The sequence below is a fragment of the Microtus ochrogaster genome, linkage group LG2, assembly GCF_000317375.1.
Source record: "Microtus ochrogaster isolate Prairie Vole_2 linkage group LG2, MicOch1.0, whole genome shotgun sequence".
Lineage (NCBI taxonomy): Eukaryota > Metazoa > Chordata > Mammalia > Rodentia > Cricetidae > Microtus > Microtus ochrogaster.
The window spans coordinates 45,394,077-45,410,020 of NC_022028.1; the positions used below are offsets into that span (position 1 = coordinate 45,394,077).

The window sequence follows — 15,944 nt, forward strand, 5'->3', positions numbered from 1 at the left end:
CATCTGGAATGAGGTCTGGTGCCCTCTTCTGGCCTGCAGACATACACACAGACAGAATATTTGTATACATAATAAATAAATAAATATTAAAAAAAAGTAGTTTGTATGTTTGTGTAGTGTCCAGAAAGGCTCCTGTCCCTCACTGTCGGGTTGGAGGCACCCACAGCCAGGGAGTGGCTTAAGAGCCCCTCTGGTTTCCAAGACAGTTGGTGTCCTTGATTCAGGGTGGCTTCTCTCTGATGAATTCATAGGGTCCCATTGGCATTGCTTCTAAAACTTAATTGGTGTACCTCTAGGTTGGAGAGGCTCAGGTTTCTAAACCCCTCTCTTTCTTGGTATGGTGTAACATCTTTCTAACCCCTGGCCCTGGTGAAATGACTTCTAGAACTAGGATGTAAAGACTTTCCCTCAATGGTTTACATGTGTTATTTGTACCAGAAGTCTTTAAGCAAGACTTTATTAATTCTTATTTAGAGAGGAAGTTTATAAAGATAAGTGATTTGACCTTGGCAGCATAACTCATAGGCAAAGCTAGAGGTTGGACCCAGGCCTCTTGACTTTATCCTATTTATTAAAACACTATTATCACATTTAGTGTGTATGTATGTATGTGCATATGAACATATATGTACATGGCATGTGAAAGACAGAGGGTAAAGCCTAGCTTGACTGTCTTCATGCTTCTTGCTGGAGAGGAATATCATTCTTCATTGGGTGTGAGGCCCAGAGGAGGCCTCTTTTGGTACACCACAGATGTTATTGTTGCTTTGTCCTATGTAACATTGTCAACAGTTAGGTGAATATCTTAGTTTCTTCTCTATTGCTGTGAAGAGACACTATGACAAAGGCAATTTATAAAAGAAAGCATTTAAGAGCCAGGCAGTGGTGGCGCACGCCTTTAATCCCAGCACTCGGGAGGCAGAGGCAGGTGGATCTCTGTGAGTTTGAGGCCCGCCTGGTCTACAAGAGCTAGTTCCAGGACAGGCTCCAAAGGTACAGGGAAACCCTGTCTCGAAAAACCAAACCAAAACAATGCATTTAATTGAGGACTTGTTTACAGTTTCACAGAGTGAGTCCATAACTATCGTGGCCTGAAGCATGATGATTGGTAGGCAGAGAGGGAGGAAGAGAGGGAAGGACAGGGTGGGGAAAGAAGGGGAGAAAGAGAGTGGGTTCTGCTTGGGCTTCACACCTTCTCCAACAAGGCCACACCTCCTAATCCTTCCTGAAACAGTTCCACCAACTAGAGACCAAGCATTGAAATGTGAGTCCGTAGGGGCCATTCTCAAACAACTACAGTGAGTTACATTCAGTTATGAGGATGCCTTACACAGATTGCTTACAGTGCAGCTTACTCTTTTAGTGCAGAAGTAATAATAGCATGCGAGGCAAGGATGGCGAGATGAGTGAACAGTGGCTGATCTTCAAGGGGTCCTGGATTTGATTCCCAGTACTCGGTGGTGTCTCACCCTCTTCTGGCCTCCACAGGCACCCAGCACACAAGTGATGCATAGACATACATGTGGGCAAATTATCCGTGTACATACAAAAAAAATACATGTATGTTCAGAATGGTGTGTTCAAGTCACCTGATATTGACTCTGTCCTGTGGTTATTAGCCATTACTCTTATGCATTACATTGAGAAAGAGGATACAGGGCAAAAAGAAAAATACAGAATGTACACTTTGAGGAGAAAAAGATCACGGGGAAATTTGATGTTGGGACCAAGGTGTCTGCTATGCTGAAAGAGAAGGAGAAGCTTGGTGGGAGAAGACTGAAAGGGAGTGGTGGTGCCCTCAGGGCAACATGCCACCCAGCTAATCCTGCAGTGTGTGAAAGGAAATCTGAGGGATTTCCTCCACCTAAAAAGCAACTACAAAGGAATGCCTATGCAATTGTAATTCGAGGAAGGTTCAGGTTCCCTCCAAAGCAAATAGACTTGACAGCATCAGCCACATGATTCATTCTGGCTTTAGAACCACGAAAGATACAGGAGTAAAGGGGCTGTGGAATCTTCCTCAGTGTTTAACAAGAGCTGCAGAGGCTGGGCATGTGGCAGTAGAGGCATGGAGACCCTGAGAGGTCACTTTGTGAAGATATGAATGTGAAGCCTGAATTGTGTTAGAGACCACAAAATGTTGGAGGTGCAAGAGCCATGCATGGGACACACGCCAGGGAAAACTGAACAGGGAGTGAACCAGCTGGAGAGAGAGAAGTGTGTTGTGGTTGGTAAAGCTGGGAGGAAAGAGCCATATAAGTAAGCCTTTTGACACTGGACACAGAGCTGCAGGATTTGGAGTTTGCCCTACTGAGTTTTGGATATAGAACTATCCAGCACACAATGTAAGGTGTTCTTCTTTCCTTTCTTCTCTCCATCCGCCTGTCTGTCCTTTCTTCCTTTCCTTTTCCTTCCTTCCTTCCTTCCTTCCTTCCTCCCTCCCTCCCTCCCTCCCTCCCTCCCTTCCTTCCTTCCGGGTTTCTCTGTGTACCTTTGAAGCCTGTCCTGGAACTCGCTCCTTATTCCAGGCTGGCCTTGAACTCACCGAATAAGTTCCTTTGCCTCTCAAGTGCTGGGGTTAAAGGCATGCACCACCACTGCCGAGCTTAAGGCGCTCTTTTCTACCCAATGAAATAAAATACATTATAAATCAGTAAAGTATTACATTTTGGTAATGTAATTTGAGGATTGAAATTACATTTCGATAATGTGAGTTTAAGGATTTTTCAGCATTGTTTTCTGTTGTGTGACGTCTGTCTTTCAGATATTTTTATCACAGGGTGAAATTCTTCAGAAATAAGTTTTAAAGAGCTGTTTTCCAATTCTTTTTCAACGTGACATTGTTTCTTTCTTCCCACAGGTTTGATTGTAAATGCATCACCAAGAGGCAGCCCAGAATGAAGAAAGCAAACAGGAGTGTTGGCTCAGTGCCTAAGGTGTCTGGCATAAGCAAACCACAACCAGTAGAAAAAAGCAAACCTGAGAACAGCTCTTCTGCACCCACAGCAGGCAAACCTGTAAAGCCGGGAGCCGCAGCATCTTTGTCAAAGGTATTATATTAGCATAGCAATATTTGAATATACAGTGGATTCTAGGCCTGTATTTTAATATGTTGAATTTATTAAATGAATATTATTTGGGGTTCACTCTCTACTAGGACTAGGAACATAGTCTTTGAAGGGATCTTTTTTTTTTGTTCTTCTGGTTTTTCGAGACAGGGTTTCTCTGTGGCTTTGGAGCCTGTCCTGGAACTAGCTCTGTAGACCAGGCTGGTCTCGAACTCACAGAGATCCGCTTGCCTCTGCCTCCTGAGTGCTGGGATTAAAGGCGTGCGCCACCATCGCCCGGCTCTTTGAAGGGATCTTATGGCAGGGAGCCTTAATTGGTGTTTTGGTGTAGCCTTATGAATGGAACTAATAATAGGCTCTGCATGAAAAATAACCCAGTGCCTGCTTTATGCAGGGTGTCGTGTGCAGGTGAGCTGGAGGTAGAGTCTGCCTTCAGGGAGCTTGAGGAGGGAAGGATGGCCACCATGAGACGCAAACAGGAATAACTGACCCACCACGAAAGGCCAGATGCCCAAGACAGTATGGATAGTAGCTAATGCTCCTAGCTCAGGAGGACGTTGAAAGGAACTGGCAAGCTGTGTGTTAAAGGATGACTGGCTGTCGTGTTTCTTGCATCACACACACAGCATAAATTTCTTTCTTTTTTGTTTTTGTTTTTTTGTGACATGGTTTCTCAGTGTAGCCCCCTGTAGTTTTTGGCTGGTCTGGAACTCTCTGTAGACCAGGCTGACCTTGAACTCAAAGATCTGCCTGCCTCTGCTTCCTCAGTATTGGAATTAAAAGTGTGTGCCACAACACCTAATTTACAGTATGGATTTCTGTCTTGTCTTTTTTTTTTTCCTTTATTTATTTTTCATTGGTAGAAGGCTGTTTGTGGGCGTCAGTCTGTTGTGGGAGACTGCTTGCTTGTTCGTTCCCAGCTGCCCGGACTCCAGAAATAATCACACAGAAACTATATTATTTAAGTCACTGCTTGGCCAATCACTTAAGTGTATTGCTAGCTAGCTCTTATATCTTTGATTAACCCATTTCTATTAATCGTGTATCACCGTGTGGCTGTGGCTTACTGCCACAGTATATTTGTCTGCAGCGGCAGCTACATGGCTTCTCCCTGACTTCGCCTACTCTCTGTATCACTTTCAGCCTGACTTTACTCTGTTAAGCCATTGGTCGAAAGCAGCTTTTTTATTAACCAATGGCAATAAAACATATTCACATCATACATCACCTCCTGCATCACTTTTCTTTTCCATTTTATTCCCCCTGGTTTTTGAGACAGGGTTTCTCTACAGCTTTGGAGTCTGTCCTGGAACTAGCTCTAATAGACCAGGATGGCCTTAAACTCACAGAGATCTGCCTGCCTCTGCCTCCTAAGTGCTGGGATTAAGGTGTGTGCCACCACCACCACCACCCAGCTGGATTTCTGTTGTTTTTTTTTTTTTTTCTTAACAGCTGATCCAGTATTAGTCCTAGTCAGCATTGGGTTTTAATCCAGTAAGAGCTTAGTTAATTTTCTTTAGACTTTCTTAGAGAATGGATTAATTCTTTTTTTAAGAAAGAATTGTAATTAGACCAGAATCTTTGGGGACAGAGGTGAATCCATGGCTTCAAAGGATGGATTTTGGGAACATAGCAGTTTTTCAGGGGTGTTCTTTATTGGCTTGGGCTATCCAGGGATACTCCACGCCGGTCAGTCTGTCCATCAGTCTGTCTACTATGCACCTGAGTACATGTGTGTGTGTACCTTCATGCTACAGTATGGGAGTGGGAGTCCATCTTTGTGTCACAGGGCTTGAACTTAAGTTGTTAGCCTTGGTGACCCACATCTTTACCTGCTCAGCCACAGCCATTGTCTTCAACCTCTATTTTTAAAATGTCTTTATTTTTTTGTTGATGTTATATCTTGAGACAGGATCTTGCTGTGTAGTGCAGGCTGGCCTCAGATTCCCTGCAGTCCTCCTGTCTCAGCTCCCCAGGTGCCAGGATTACAAGTGTGTTGTTCCACTAGACCCAGCTCCTAGTTCAGTGTTGGATGCTGTTACACAGATCCACGCGGGCTTCTCCAGCCCTTCCCATTTAGCACTCATCCTCTTACTCACTTGCCTGCTTCCTTGCTGGAGTGTTGGGATGTTGGGGTCAGCCGATGACACAGGCTCTAGGAAGGGCTTCTGCTAGTCTGACAAGGAGAGACCAAGCATGGCCGACCTCTCCAGCAACCCTTCGTTCAGGCAGAGGGTTTTAGATTGGGGATTAATTTTAAAAGCATTTCAAGTTTGGGCAGTGGTGTCACAGGCCTTTAATCCCAGCACTCATGAGACAGAGGCGGGCGGATATCTGTGAGTTTGAGGCCAGCCTGGTCTATAGAGCGAGTTCCAGAATGGGCTCCAAAGCTACAGAGAAACCTGTCTCGAAAAACCAAAGGAAAAAAACAAAAGGAAAAAGCACTCAGAGGAACAACATGTGAGGGATTTCCATGCATGTTCTCAAAGACCTAGCAGGAACTTTCAAGGTTATTGAAACTGAACCTGGGCTGATTCAGTGGGCGTGGAGGGCCCTAATTTTTTCCTCACTATATCCTTGATGAAGTTGCTAGTTGTCATCCTGTGGCCTGGGGGGCAATGCCAGGAATGACCTTTGCCCTACTTCCGATAGTCTGAATCAACATCCTGAAGTGTCCCCTGGGTGTCAGAGCTGCCACTCTTTCATGTAAGAGGGGTGGCATGTTCTGACCTAACTGGTTACTCGCTTGCTGGGCTGTCTTCAGAGTGGAGTGCCTGTGTCACAGGAGACCTGTTATTTGTGTGACTGGAAGAACAGGTTGAAATGTTGTTGTTGGATGTGTACCACTGCCTGCCTTCTGTGTCCTGTGTGTCAGATTCACTATGGTATGTGCACTGAGCAGGCATGCCGCATCTGCGGTGTGGGCCTGAAGTTGCTGGGAGTTCGGTCTTGAACGGTGAGTACTTTTCCATTGTAAAGCCAGCACGCACCAGCTGTGCAGGCTTTAGGCTCTGTTACATTAGCAGCTTTGTTTGAGTGTGTGTGCATGTGTGTTGGGGGTGGGGTGGGTAGATTTATATGTAGTAGGGAGGGTCAGCTGTCATACTCTCTGGAACACTTTGTGTGAACTGGATCGGTTACTGTCACTTAGAAGAAAACTGCTTTGATTAGAAATTGAAGAAAAGATAGGAAAGAAAAAGTAAAGAGAAAGAAAGAAAGAAAGAAAGAAAGAAAGAAAGAAAGAAAGAAAGAAAGAAAGAGAGAAAGAAAACATTAAAGAACTTTTGAGAGGTTTGGAATTCAGCTCAGTACCAGAGTGCTTGCCTAGCATGTGTTATGCCCCAGGTACCTACCATCCCTAGTACTGTGCAAAAGAAGGGGGTTGCCACATCTCTGGCTTGTTTATATTTTGTTTCTCAGAGTTACTGTAGTTCTCTGTTCCTCTGGCACAAACCTCCCACAATCTTCATTCCTGGAACTATAATGGAGCATTGATGAGTGGCAGGATAAATGAAGTGTTTTGTTTCTGGTTATTTAGACACCATGTGTACATACTTAACCCCATTCATACATTTTTGTCATTGATCAATTTTCCCATGACCCCTTTCTCGTAGTGTCAGGGTAAAAGCCCTTGAACTTTTTAGTATCTTATTTCAGATGCCAACTCTAGCTGAGAGTTGGAGGATGATCTTGTGACTTAGCGCTCCGATCACTGTTGATGGTAGATGAGTAGTCATAGCTCTCCTCAGTGAGAAACCGGAGGTCATTCTCACTCCAGCCAGGGGCTGTGCAGATCCCGCTGGGGCTTCGGCTCTTTTCCCTACTGAGGCTGTCCCTCAGTGCTGGCATCTGCCAGTGTGCATACTGCGTGGTTCTTCCTAGTTAGTACTTGAAGAAGCAGCAGAGTTCCCATTATACTGGGAGATGTTTTTTGTAAAAATTGATGGAGGGGACTAATCAGCATCAGTCAGAACTCAAATACTGATAGCACTATGTAATTATTTTGATCATATCTTCTGTGATTATATTTTGTAGTACAAAATACAGGATTGTAGCTTAGAAACAGGCTGCGTGTATAGTATGTAAAAGGCCCTGGGCAGATCCTTAATGCTACACACACACACACCACACACCACACCATATATACACACTACACCACACCACACACGCATAAAACAGGGCGGGGGAGAGAAAGAAGAGGTTAAAGGTGCACCAGTTTATGTCTGAAATGTACAGTTTGGAAAGTAATCTTAAAATTTCGGAAAATATGTAAATTAGACTTGACCATGAGGTGTAGGCAATACTTTGTGGGATTTCACTGTCTGAATCTGCAACATTTTTGCCAAATTAATTTAATCTTGCATCTGTTGTTAAAGGTGTATTCATAACATGCTCCTTCATCAAGCTTGTGTTTTGGGATGTTAATGGTAGGGAATATTTACAGGGATGTTCATCTATTTACAGAGTCTTGTAGTGCAATCAGAAGAAATGGACAAACAGTAGTGAACATACAAGCAGTTTACTGTAGAAGGCAAGCTGGAAAATGCAGCACTGTTTTGAGCGTGTTTGTACGTTGTTGTATAGCTGATGCTCTCAAGGCATACCTTGAGCTTAGTGAGTCCTTGTGCAGTGAATGTATCCTGCAACCATCACTCAGATCAGGAAACAGCATCCCTGCTTCTCAGAAGCCTCTCCAGCGCCTCCCCAGAAGGAGATACTGCCCAGAAATTAATTTGCCAGTTTTGAGTTTTATACAAACATAACATAATAGGTTAGTTACGTTGTTTACTTCCTTTGTTTTAACCACTCAGGGCTGTGTAGGAGGAATAATTTGCTTCTGTTATGTTATGAATGAGATGGAGCACCTTTTGGTGTGTTTTGTTTCTTCCTTTTAGAGACAGTCTTTCTATGTTACTGAGGTTTTAGACTCTACATGTATTCTTTTCTAAGAATCACCACATACTAACTTTTATTTCTGCTGTTTAATCATTGTCCTGTGTATACATGTGCAAACATGCATTTATATATATGTACACATACAGTTTTTCTTTCTATTTAATTGTATATTATAGACAGTAATGGTTCTTTATGGTGAATATTTGTATTTTATAGGAAACGCAAACATTCTCTTTTATAGCCATAGTGTAATTATAAAGCCAGGGCATTATATCACCATAAGCTAGTAGCAGGTGTATAGCCTCATTACATTTGTTAATGGCAATAGTGTTCATTACCAAAAATGAGAATTTCTTTTCTCTTTAAAAGAGATTTGCTTTTGTGTGTGAAGGTGTGTTGCCTGCATGTGTCTCTGTACAGCACATGCATACAGTGCCCACAGAGGCCAGAAGAAGGTGTTAGGTCCCTGGGAACTGGACTTAGCGCTCCATTTAGATCCTCAGCCCATTTTAAAAACTGAGTCGTTTGTTTCTTCGACTCTGGATTCCTGAGTTTCTGTCTCTGGTGTTAGTCTTCTGTCAGAGGTGGAGCTGGCGCTCTCCCCACCCACTGGTTCCTTCTTCCTCACACAGCGGCTTTTTAGTGTCGTGAGGTCACACTTGGCGATTGTTGGCCTTAATTCCTGAACAAGTGGAGTCCTCTCAGGAGTCCTTTCCTACACTGAATCTTGTCGATGCTGCCGCTGTTCTCGCCAGCAGTTTCATTGTTTCAGCTATCACATTGAGGTCTTTGATCCACTTAGATATCATTTTTGTGCATGGTAATAGATGTAGGTCTAATATTGTTTATCTGTGGCCATCCAGTTTTCTCTGCACCATTTGTTAAGATACTGTTTCTTATCCAGTGACTTGGACTTTCTCTCTTTCTTGTGTGTGTGTGTAGAGGTCAGAGGACAACTTGTTGGACTTAGTTCTTTCCATCATATATGTTGCAAAGGTTAAACTCAGGTCTTCAGGCTGGGTGGCCAGTGAGCCATCTCTCCAGCTCTCTGTACTGTTTTTTAATAGCTGTATCCCACATTGTGTTGTGTGCCAATGCAGTTTAAACCATCCTTCTCAAGAGTGTGCTATCACACTTTCTGTGTTTTTGCCAGCCTGGTAGGTATCAAGTATTTCACTATCTTCTTTCTTTTCTTTCCTTCCTCTTCCTTTTTATTTGTTTGTTTGTTTGCTCATTTATTTATTTTAACTATGATAAGGATTTTTTTTTTTTGAGACAAGGTTTGTCTGTAGTTTTGGAGTCTGTCCTGGAACTAGCTCTTGTTCTTGGCCTTGAACTCACAGAGATCTGCCTGCCTCCGCCTCCGCCTCCGCCTCCGCCTCCTGAGTACTGGGATTAGAGGCATGTGCCGCCACCACCCGGCTGGATTTTAATACTTTCTAAAGTTTTGTTTTTATGTACTTAAGTTGATTGAGTTTTTAATGATTTCAGAATTTCTGGTTGTAGTTAGAAACAGTACACTTTATTTTTGATGTATATATACTTCGGACTCATTCTTTTCCTACTTTGTGAATACACAGTTGCATGATATTTTGTTTGTGTTCTGACAAGTAAAGCTTGCCTGGAGGCTCAGATAGCAGAGCTAGCCTCTAGTTAACCTTGGAGGCCACGCAGTGGTGGCGCACACGCCTTTAATCCCAGCACTTGGGAGCCGAAAGCCAGTGGATCAGAAGTTCAAGGCTATTCTGGGCTGCAGACGCTTGAACCTCTCTAAAAGAATGCTAGGCAGTGGTGGCTCACACTAGGGAGGTGGAGACAGGAATATAAGGCAGGTGGAGACAGCACCTGGCTCCAATCAGTCTGAGGATTTGTAGAGACAGGATCTCTCCCCTCCAGTCTGAGATTTCGTAGAGGTGAGAAGTGACTGTGGCTGACTGCTCTGCTTCTCTGCTCTTTCAGCTTCCATCCCCTAATATCTGACTCCGGGTTTTTATTTAGTAAGACTAATTAGGATCCCGCTTCACACAGTTGACCTAGCACGGTTTCTTGTAAAACCTATGTCTTCCGAATTACTTTTAAAGCCATAAATCAACTATCTTCCTATATGGTTTCTTTATAGAATTTTTTGCTTATTACTTTGGTTTTTTGAGACGGTCTCTTCATGTTAGCTCTTGGCAGTCCTGGAACTCGCTACGTAGACCAGACTGGCCTTCAACTCACAGAGATACACCTGCCTCTTCAATACTATCTCCTGTGCCACAGCTCCTGGCTTATACTACCATTGTGCTGCTGAGAGTGTAACCCAGGACCTCACATATGCTGGCTAAGAGCTCTGCTGCTGAGCTGCACTCTCGCTTTCGACTCTTATTCTGCTTCACCGATTTCTTCTTGTGTTCATAATGTGTGATCTGAGTTACACAGTAAGAGTTTGTGATTTGGTATCCCAGTGTGTGTTTGACTTTGTCATTACCTGAAGGCAAGTTGCAACCAGAGAAGCGTGACTAGGATTAGTTTCCCTTTTCACCTGACTTAAAGGAAAGAATATTTCAGCCTGGTCTACAGAGCTAGTTCCAGGACAGCCAGGGCTGCTACACAGAGAAACCCTGTCTCAGGAAAGAAGGGGGGGCGGGGAAGGAATGAATTTTTAACATAATGGGAAAGAAAAATTAGTTTGAAGATAGTTTTTTTTTAAACATATGAAAAGCAATTTGAAATAGAGTATGTTGCTTTTATGTAACTGCTAGTGGTTGAAGATTGATGGAATAGGGAACTTGAGATTTAAAGGTATTTTGTGCCATAGTTGATGGCAGAGTCAAGTCTTAAAGAATGTACATATTTCTTAGTTAATTTCCTCCTTTCTCTTTACTCTATGTTTTTTAAGTATCAAACAGTATGACAACCCTTAATTATCAGAGTTTAATTCTTTGTAAATGTTTGAAGAATTGATCCCTTTTCTGTCTAATTTTATTTTAGTTTTTTTTTTTTTTGTTTTTCGGGACAGGGTTTCTCTGTGGCTTTGGAGCCTGTCCTGGGACCTAGCTCTGTAGACCAGGCTGGTCTCAAACTCACAGAGATCCGCCTGCCTCTGCCTCCTGAGTGCTGGGATTAAAGGCGTGCGCCACCATCGCCCGGCTTTATTTTTCTTTAAAGATTTATTTTTTAAGTATACAACATTCTGCCTCCATGTATGCCCATATATCAGAAGAGGGTGCCAGAGCTCATTACAGATGGTTGTGAGCCACCATGTGGTTGCTGGGAATTGAACTCCAGTGCCCTCTGCTGGCCTCTGTGGGCACCTGCTCAAATGTGCTGCACAGCGATATATGAAGGCAAAACATCCATACATATAAAATAAAATAAAAAAGATATTTTATACAGTTGAGTGATGAGGACAGACATTTCCCTATGGAATCCCTGGTATTGAAAACTGGAATAAACTTTAGAGATTACTCATGTATGAGCCATTTTAACTTAAGAAGTCAATGATTATTTAAGAGCATTGCTTTAGCCAAAGATAGAAAATCGATCAGCTAATGTTTGCTTTCACCTTAAGTGGAGAAAAGCTTTGAGTTCTTTTTTTTTTTTTTTTAAGTATTTTTTCTTGGTCTGGGAGATGTTCAATGAGTAAAGCATTTGTTGCCAGGCCTGACTACTTGTGTTTGATCTCCAGGATCCCACATAGTGGAATGAGAGAATAGACTTGTGGGAGTTGACCTCTGACCTCTACCTGTGTTACATTCGCTGTGCAAGAAGGCACATGCATGTGTACACACACATGCATACACACACTAAATACATAATTAAAGTAATAACAAGTACTTTTCTTTTCTATAGTTTAATTCCTGGTGTTCAAATAAAAGGTAAAAATAGGTCTGTTTAGTTACTTCTCTATTGCTGTGAGAAGACACCATGACCAAGGCAACTTAAAAAAGGGGGGGCATACAGTTTCAGAGGTTTCAGAACTCTGTCATAGTGGGGAACGTAGGCAGGCAGTCGTAATATGGAAACAGTAGTTGAGAGCTTAAATCTTGATCCATAAGCATGAGGCAGAGAGAGCCAACTGGGAATAGTTTGGAAACCTCAAAGTTTTGGAACCCTGAATCCCACCCCCAGTGACACACCTACTCCAGCAAGGCCATTATCTCCTAATCTTTCCCAAATAGTCTGCCAGCTCGCGACCAAGCATTCAAATATATAAGCCACTGGGAGCCATTCAAACCACCACAGGGTCTCTTCACTGTTTTTTCCTTAATAATTTTATTTATTTTTTTCCCTAATAATTTTAAAGCTGTTATCATCATCTATAGTGTGTTTTCTTTGAAAAAAATCCTCATATTTTAGTCTTCGTCTTTTGTTTGTTTGTTTTTGATTTTTGTTTATTGAGACAGGGTTTCTCTTTGAAACAGTCCTGGCTGTCCTGGAACTCACTTTGTAGAGAAGGCTTACCTTGAACTCACAGAGATCCGCCTGCCTCTGCCACTAACACCTGGCTTTAGTCATCTTTATAAGGTATCAGTGTTAGGAAATAAACCTTAGTGGTGTGAAATTAACCCTTGATGTCCCCATGAAGTCCCAGTTTTTGTTACTATATTACTTGGGTCTTGAAAAGTTTTCCGGTTTTTGCAAATTTAGCACTAGAGAATTAGATAAGCTAAGGTGCATTTCAGAACCATTTCTTTCAGAGCCATTTTAAAGTAATGAAGCTTTACTTGATTGTTAGTGGCAATTTTCGAGCTTACGGCAGTGTAGGCTATCCTCATTGTCGCCTGTGTAGTTTCATTGAGGTGATCCCGTTCACGAGTGGTGTGCCAAATGAAAGTTTAATGTGGATGACGCCTTCCTGTCTCCCTGAATCTGGCACAAGTGGGCACAGCAGGCATTCATAGAATCTTCTATCGTGTGCATGATTTAGAATCTAAAGAAAGACTTGTGTGGTTGCCTGCAGCTGTAAAGAGACTTGGTGTCTGATTGTGCAGCACAGTGGTGCACTGCCTGTTTATTAAATGTCAGAAAGTCTTAGTAGAGTTCTGAAGGATAGAATAAAAGTCAAGAGCCTTGCTTAGCCTTCAAATTAATCTTGCTTCATCCAGTCAATGTCTTTTTATTTTCTCCTGCCTCCAGACCAAGAGCAATGATGACCTTTTAGCTGGAATGGCCGGAGGAGTAAATGCAACTAATGGTGCTAAAGCAAAGAAGAGCACCTGCTCGTCCGCAGCGCCTTCAGCCCCTGCCCCTGCCATGACCGTCGTGGAGAACAAATCCAAGATTAGCACAGGTATGGGTGGCTTGTACTTATCTGCTTTGCCTCACTTCAGCCTGACACCTTCGTATCCACCCTCCTCCAGGTGAGAGAGAGAACATGCGTGTTTGATTTGTTTCTGTGTAAATGGTTTCAAGGTTGACCACTTTGTACTAGGTGACCGTGAGGGGCTGACCCTGGGAGAGGTGAATTTCTTTCTCCCAGCAGTCATTGTTGGCTGGAGTGGACTCTGTGAGAATCATGCCCCCGGGTTAGCCCATCTAGTTATTCTGTAGTCTGTCTTCTTGTTGCAGCCGTTTCTAGAGGAGACAGTCTTGTAGGAGACTTCCTGGGATTCTGTGATGTTCCCTGAGTTCAGATGCAGGAGCTGTGATGTAGATGGATCCATTCAGGCTGGGTTCCCTATAATTGTTGATCTTTGCATTGTGTCCAGTTGGGATTTTCTATAATGGCTTTGGTTTTTTGTAGAGAGGCTTCTTTGAGGAGTGATGGCCACGGTTACTTATCTGTGGCATAAGGGTAAGATTTAGAATAAAGTAAGGAACTATGCTGGTTTAGCAAAGTGGCTTAGTAGAGTCTCTTGTGTGACCTCACTGGTCCTGGGGAGTTCAGTGGGTTTCTAGTACAGGCATAATTTCTCCCATTGACAGTTGTGGGTTACCACCAACGTGTGAGAGCCACTGTAGGGTACCTTTAAGGATATCTTGCCATGATGGTCATTGTTGTGGCTCGTGGTTGTCACAGCTGGCTAGGACTCTTAAGTGCTCCCCTCCCTTGGCAGTTTGCATAGTACTTCTGGTACCATGGAAGCTAGACTTCCAGAGAAGGCTTTTAGGTTAGACCCAGGTTAAATCATTGGAGTCCAGTGGGCTGTGTGTGATTTCTTCAGCAGCAGGGCCTTACCCTCAACCTCTGATGGGAAACCAAGAACAACAGCCATAGCCTGTATAGTTTTTGGGAGTCACTTAGACTACCCTGACCAGCCACTCAAAAAGGAAGTTTCTTGTTTCTGGTACTGGGTTTTTGTTAGTCTATGGTTCTTATGGGTAATGCCCAAGTGGCATTTCTCTCTCTCTTTCTCTCTCTCTCTCTCTCTCTCTCTCTCTCTCTCTCTCTCTCTCTCTGTCTCTGTCTCTCTCTCTCTCTCACACACACACACACACGTGTATCTTCTATAATTTTAGGTGAACATTAAATATGATTACTTGAGGCTTTATTAGTCTTGGAGTTATTTGTCCCTCTTCCTTTTCCTTAGCTCTTTGTTTTAGATTAATAATATTAATCTAATGATTTATATTATAATAAAACTAATCTAATTAATAAAGTTAACAAATGAACTTAGAAAATCCTACTGTCTAAGGAGGAATATTACCATACTTCACTTCTTATAGTTACAGGGGAAAAAAAAGCCTTCAAAACTGTCAGTAACTATAAGATCATGTGATGAAACCCCTAATTTGTACAGCTAATATATACTGTATAATAAATTATAATAAATAATTATAAACCATGAAAATGTCACTTTATATGATAAGGCATATGAAAGAAAACTAATTGGCCACCATTATAGCAGACCGTCTTCGGTCATTATGTAGTCTCCGCCCTTTTGTTTGTGTTGAACTTTCCTAGCCCAGGGTCCTGCTGTCCTCTTTCCCCTTTGAACTTCTGCAGTTTCTTCTTACATTCCAGATCCCACTCCACCATTCAGTTTAGATTAACGAGGGAATGTTTCCGTCTTTTTTTTTTTATAAGCATTATTTTGTTTGATCGTCATTGTAGCTTTTGAAGTTTAGGCTGTATTTTCTTCATTGTAGATATGAGATAACTATACTGAAGTTATTAGCCTAATACCCTTGCCAAAAGCCATCCTTTGTTTCTTGGGAGCTCATTTTGTACCAGGCTATTTAAGGTACAAACCTGCTGATGGAATGAGGTTTGAACCTTCAGTGTATTACTTCCAAGCCTGAGGTCATCACATTTAACGCTCTACTCAGGACAAGGATGTTAAGAAGAAATATTCTATTCCCATCTCCTCTTTGTGACTTACAGAGCTGAGCAGGTGGTCATCCCAGTATTCATGCGTGGTTGCCTATTGGCGAGCATTCCAGTGTGCACACGTGGTTGCCTACTGATGGTTACACTGACCTTAGGATTCATTCATTACTAGGTACTCTAGTTCAGATTTGTGTGTCTCTGTCAGTCTGCTAATACGCTGTAATAAAATACCACAGACTGGGTGGTTCACACAACAGAAATTTATTTTATTATAACGTAGTCTGTAAATCAAAGTCTTGGCGGTTTGGCTGCTTTCTCACTGTGTCTCCACGATGTGTCCCTATGCTTTTGTCCTAATCTCCTCTTATTGTAGTTACAAATCACACTGAAATCACACTGGATCAGGGCCACCCTAACAGCTGTGTTAGTCAGTGTTCCATTGCTATGAAGAGAACCACGACCACGACATCTCTTATAGAAGAAGGCATTTAAATTGGGACTTGCTTGCAGTTTCAGTGGTGTAGTCCATTATCAGCATGGAGGAAGCATGGCAGCGTGCAGGCAGACGTGGTGATGAGCAATAGCTGAGAGTTCTGCTTCTAGATCTGTAGGCGGTAAGAAGAGACTCCAGGTCAAGCTTGGGCGTCCGAAACTTCAAAGTCCTCCCCCAGTGACACCTTTCTCTGACAAGGCTACACCTCCGAATCCTTTAACTAGTGCCACTC

At 42.7% G+C, this 15,944-nt stretch overlaps 1 protein-coding gene across 3 annotated transcripts in view; it reads left to right on the plus strand.

Annotated features, from left to right (window-relative positions):
* Specc1l (sperm antigen with calponin homology and coiled-coil domains 1 like) overlaps positions 1-15,944 on the plus strand; it is a 99,943-nt gene that overhangs the window by 16,093 nt on the left and 67,906 nt on the right. For 2 of the 3 annotated variants that reach the window (XM_005360185.3, XM_026785480.1), the window contains exons 2-3: positions 2,861-3,050; positions 13,086-13,239. In XM_005360185.3, coding sequence (XP_005360242.1) covers positions 2,898-3,050; positions 13,086-13,239 — 307 coding nt within the window. In that variant the 5' untranslated portion in view covers positions 2,861-2,897. Of the gene's footprint in view, positions 1-2,860; positions 3,051-13,085; positions 13,240-15,944 lie in introns of those variants that run through there. The other variant, XM_026785481.1, reaches the window with a different exon arrangement.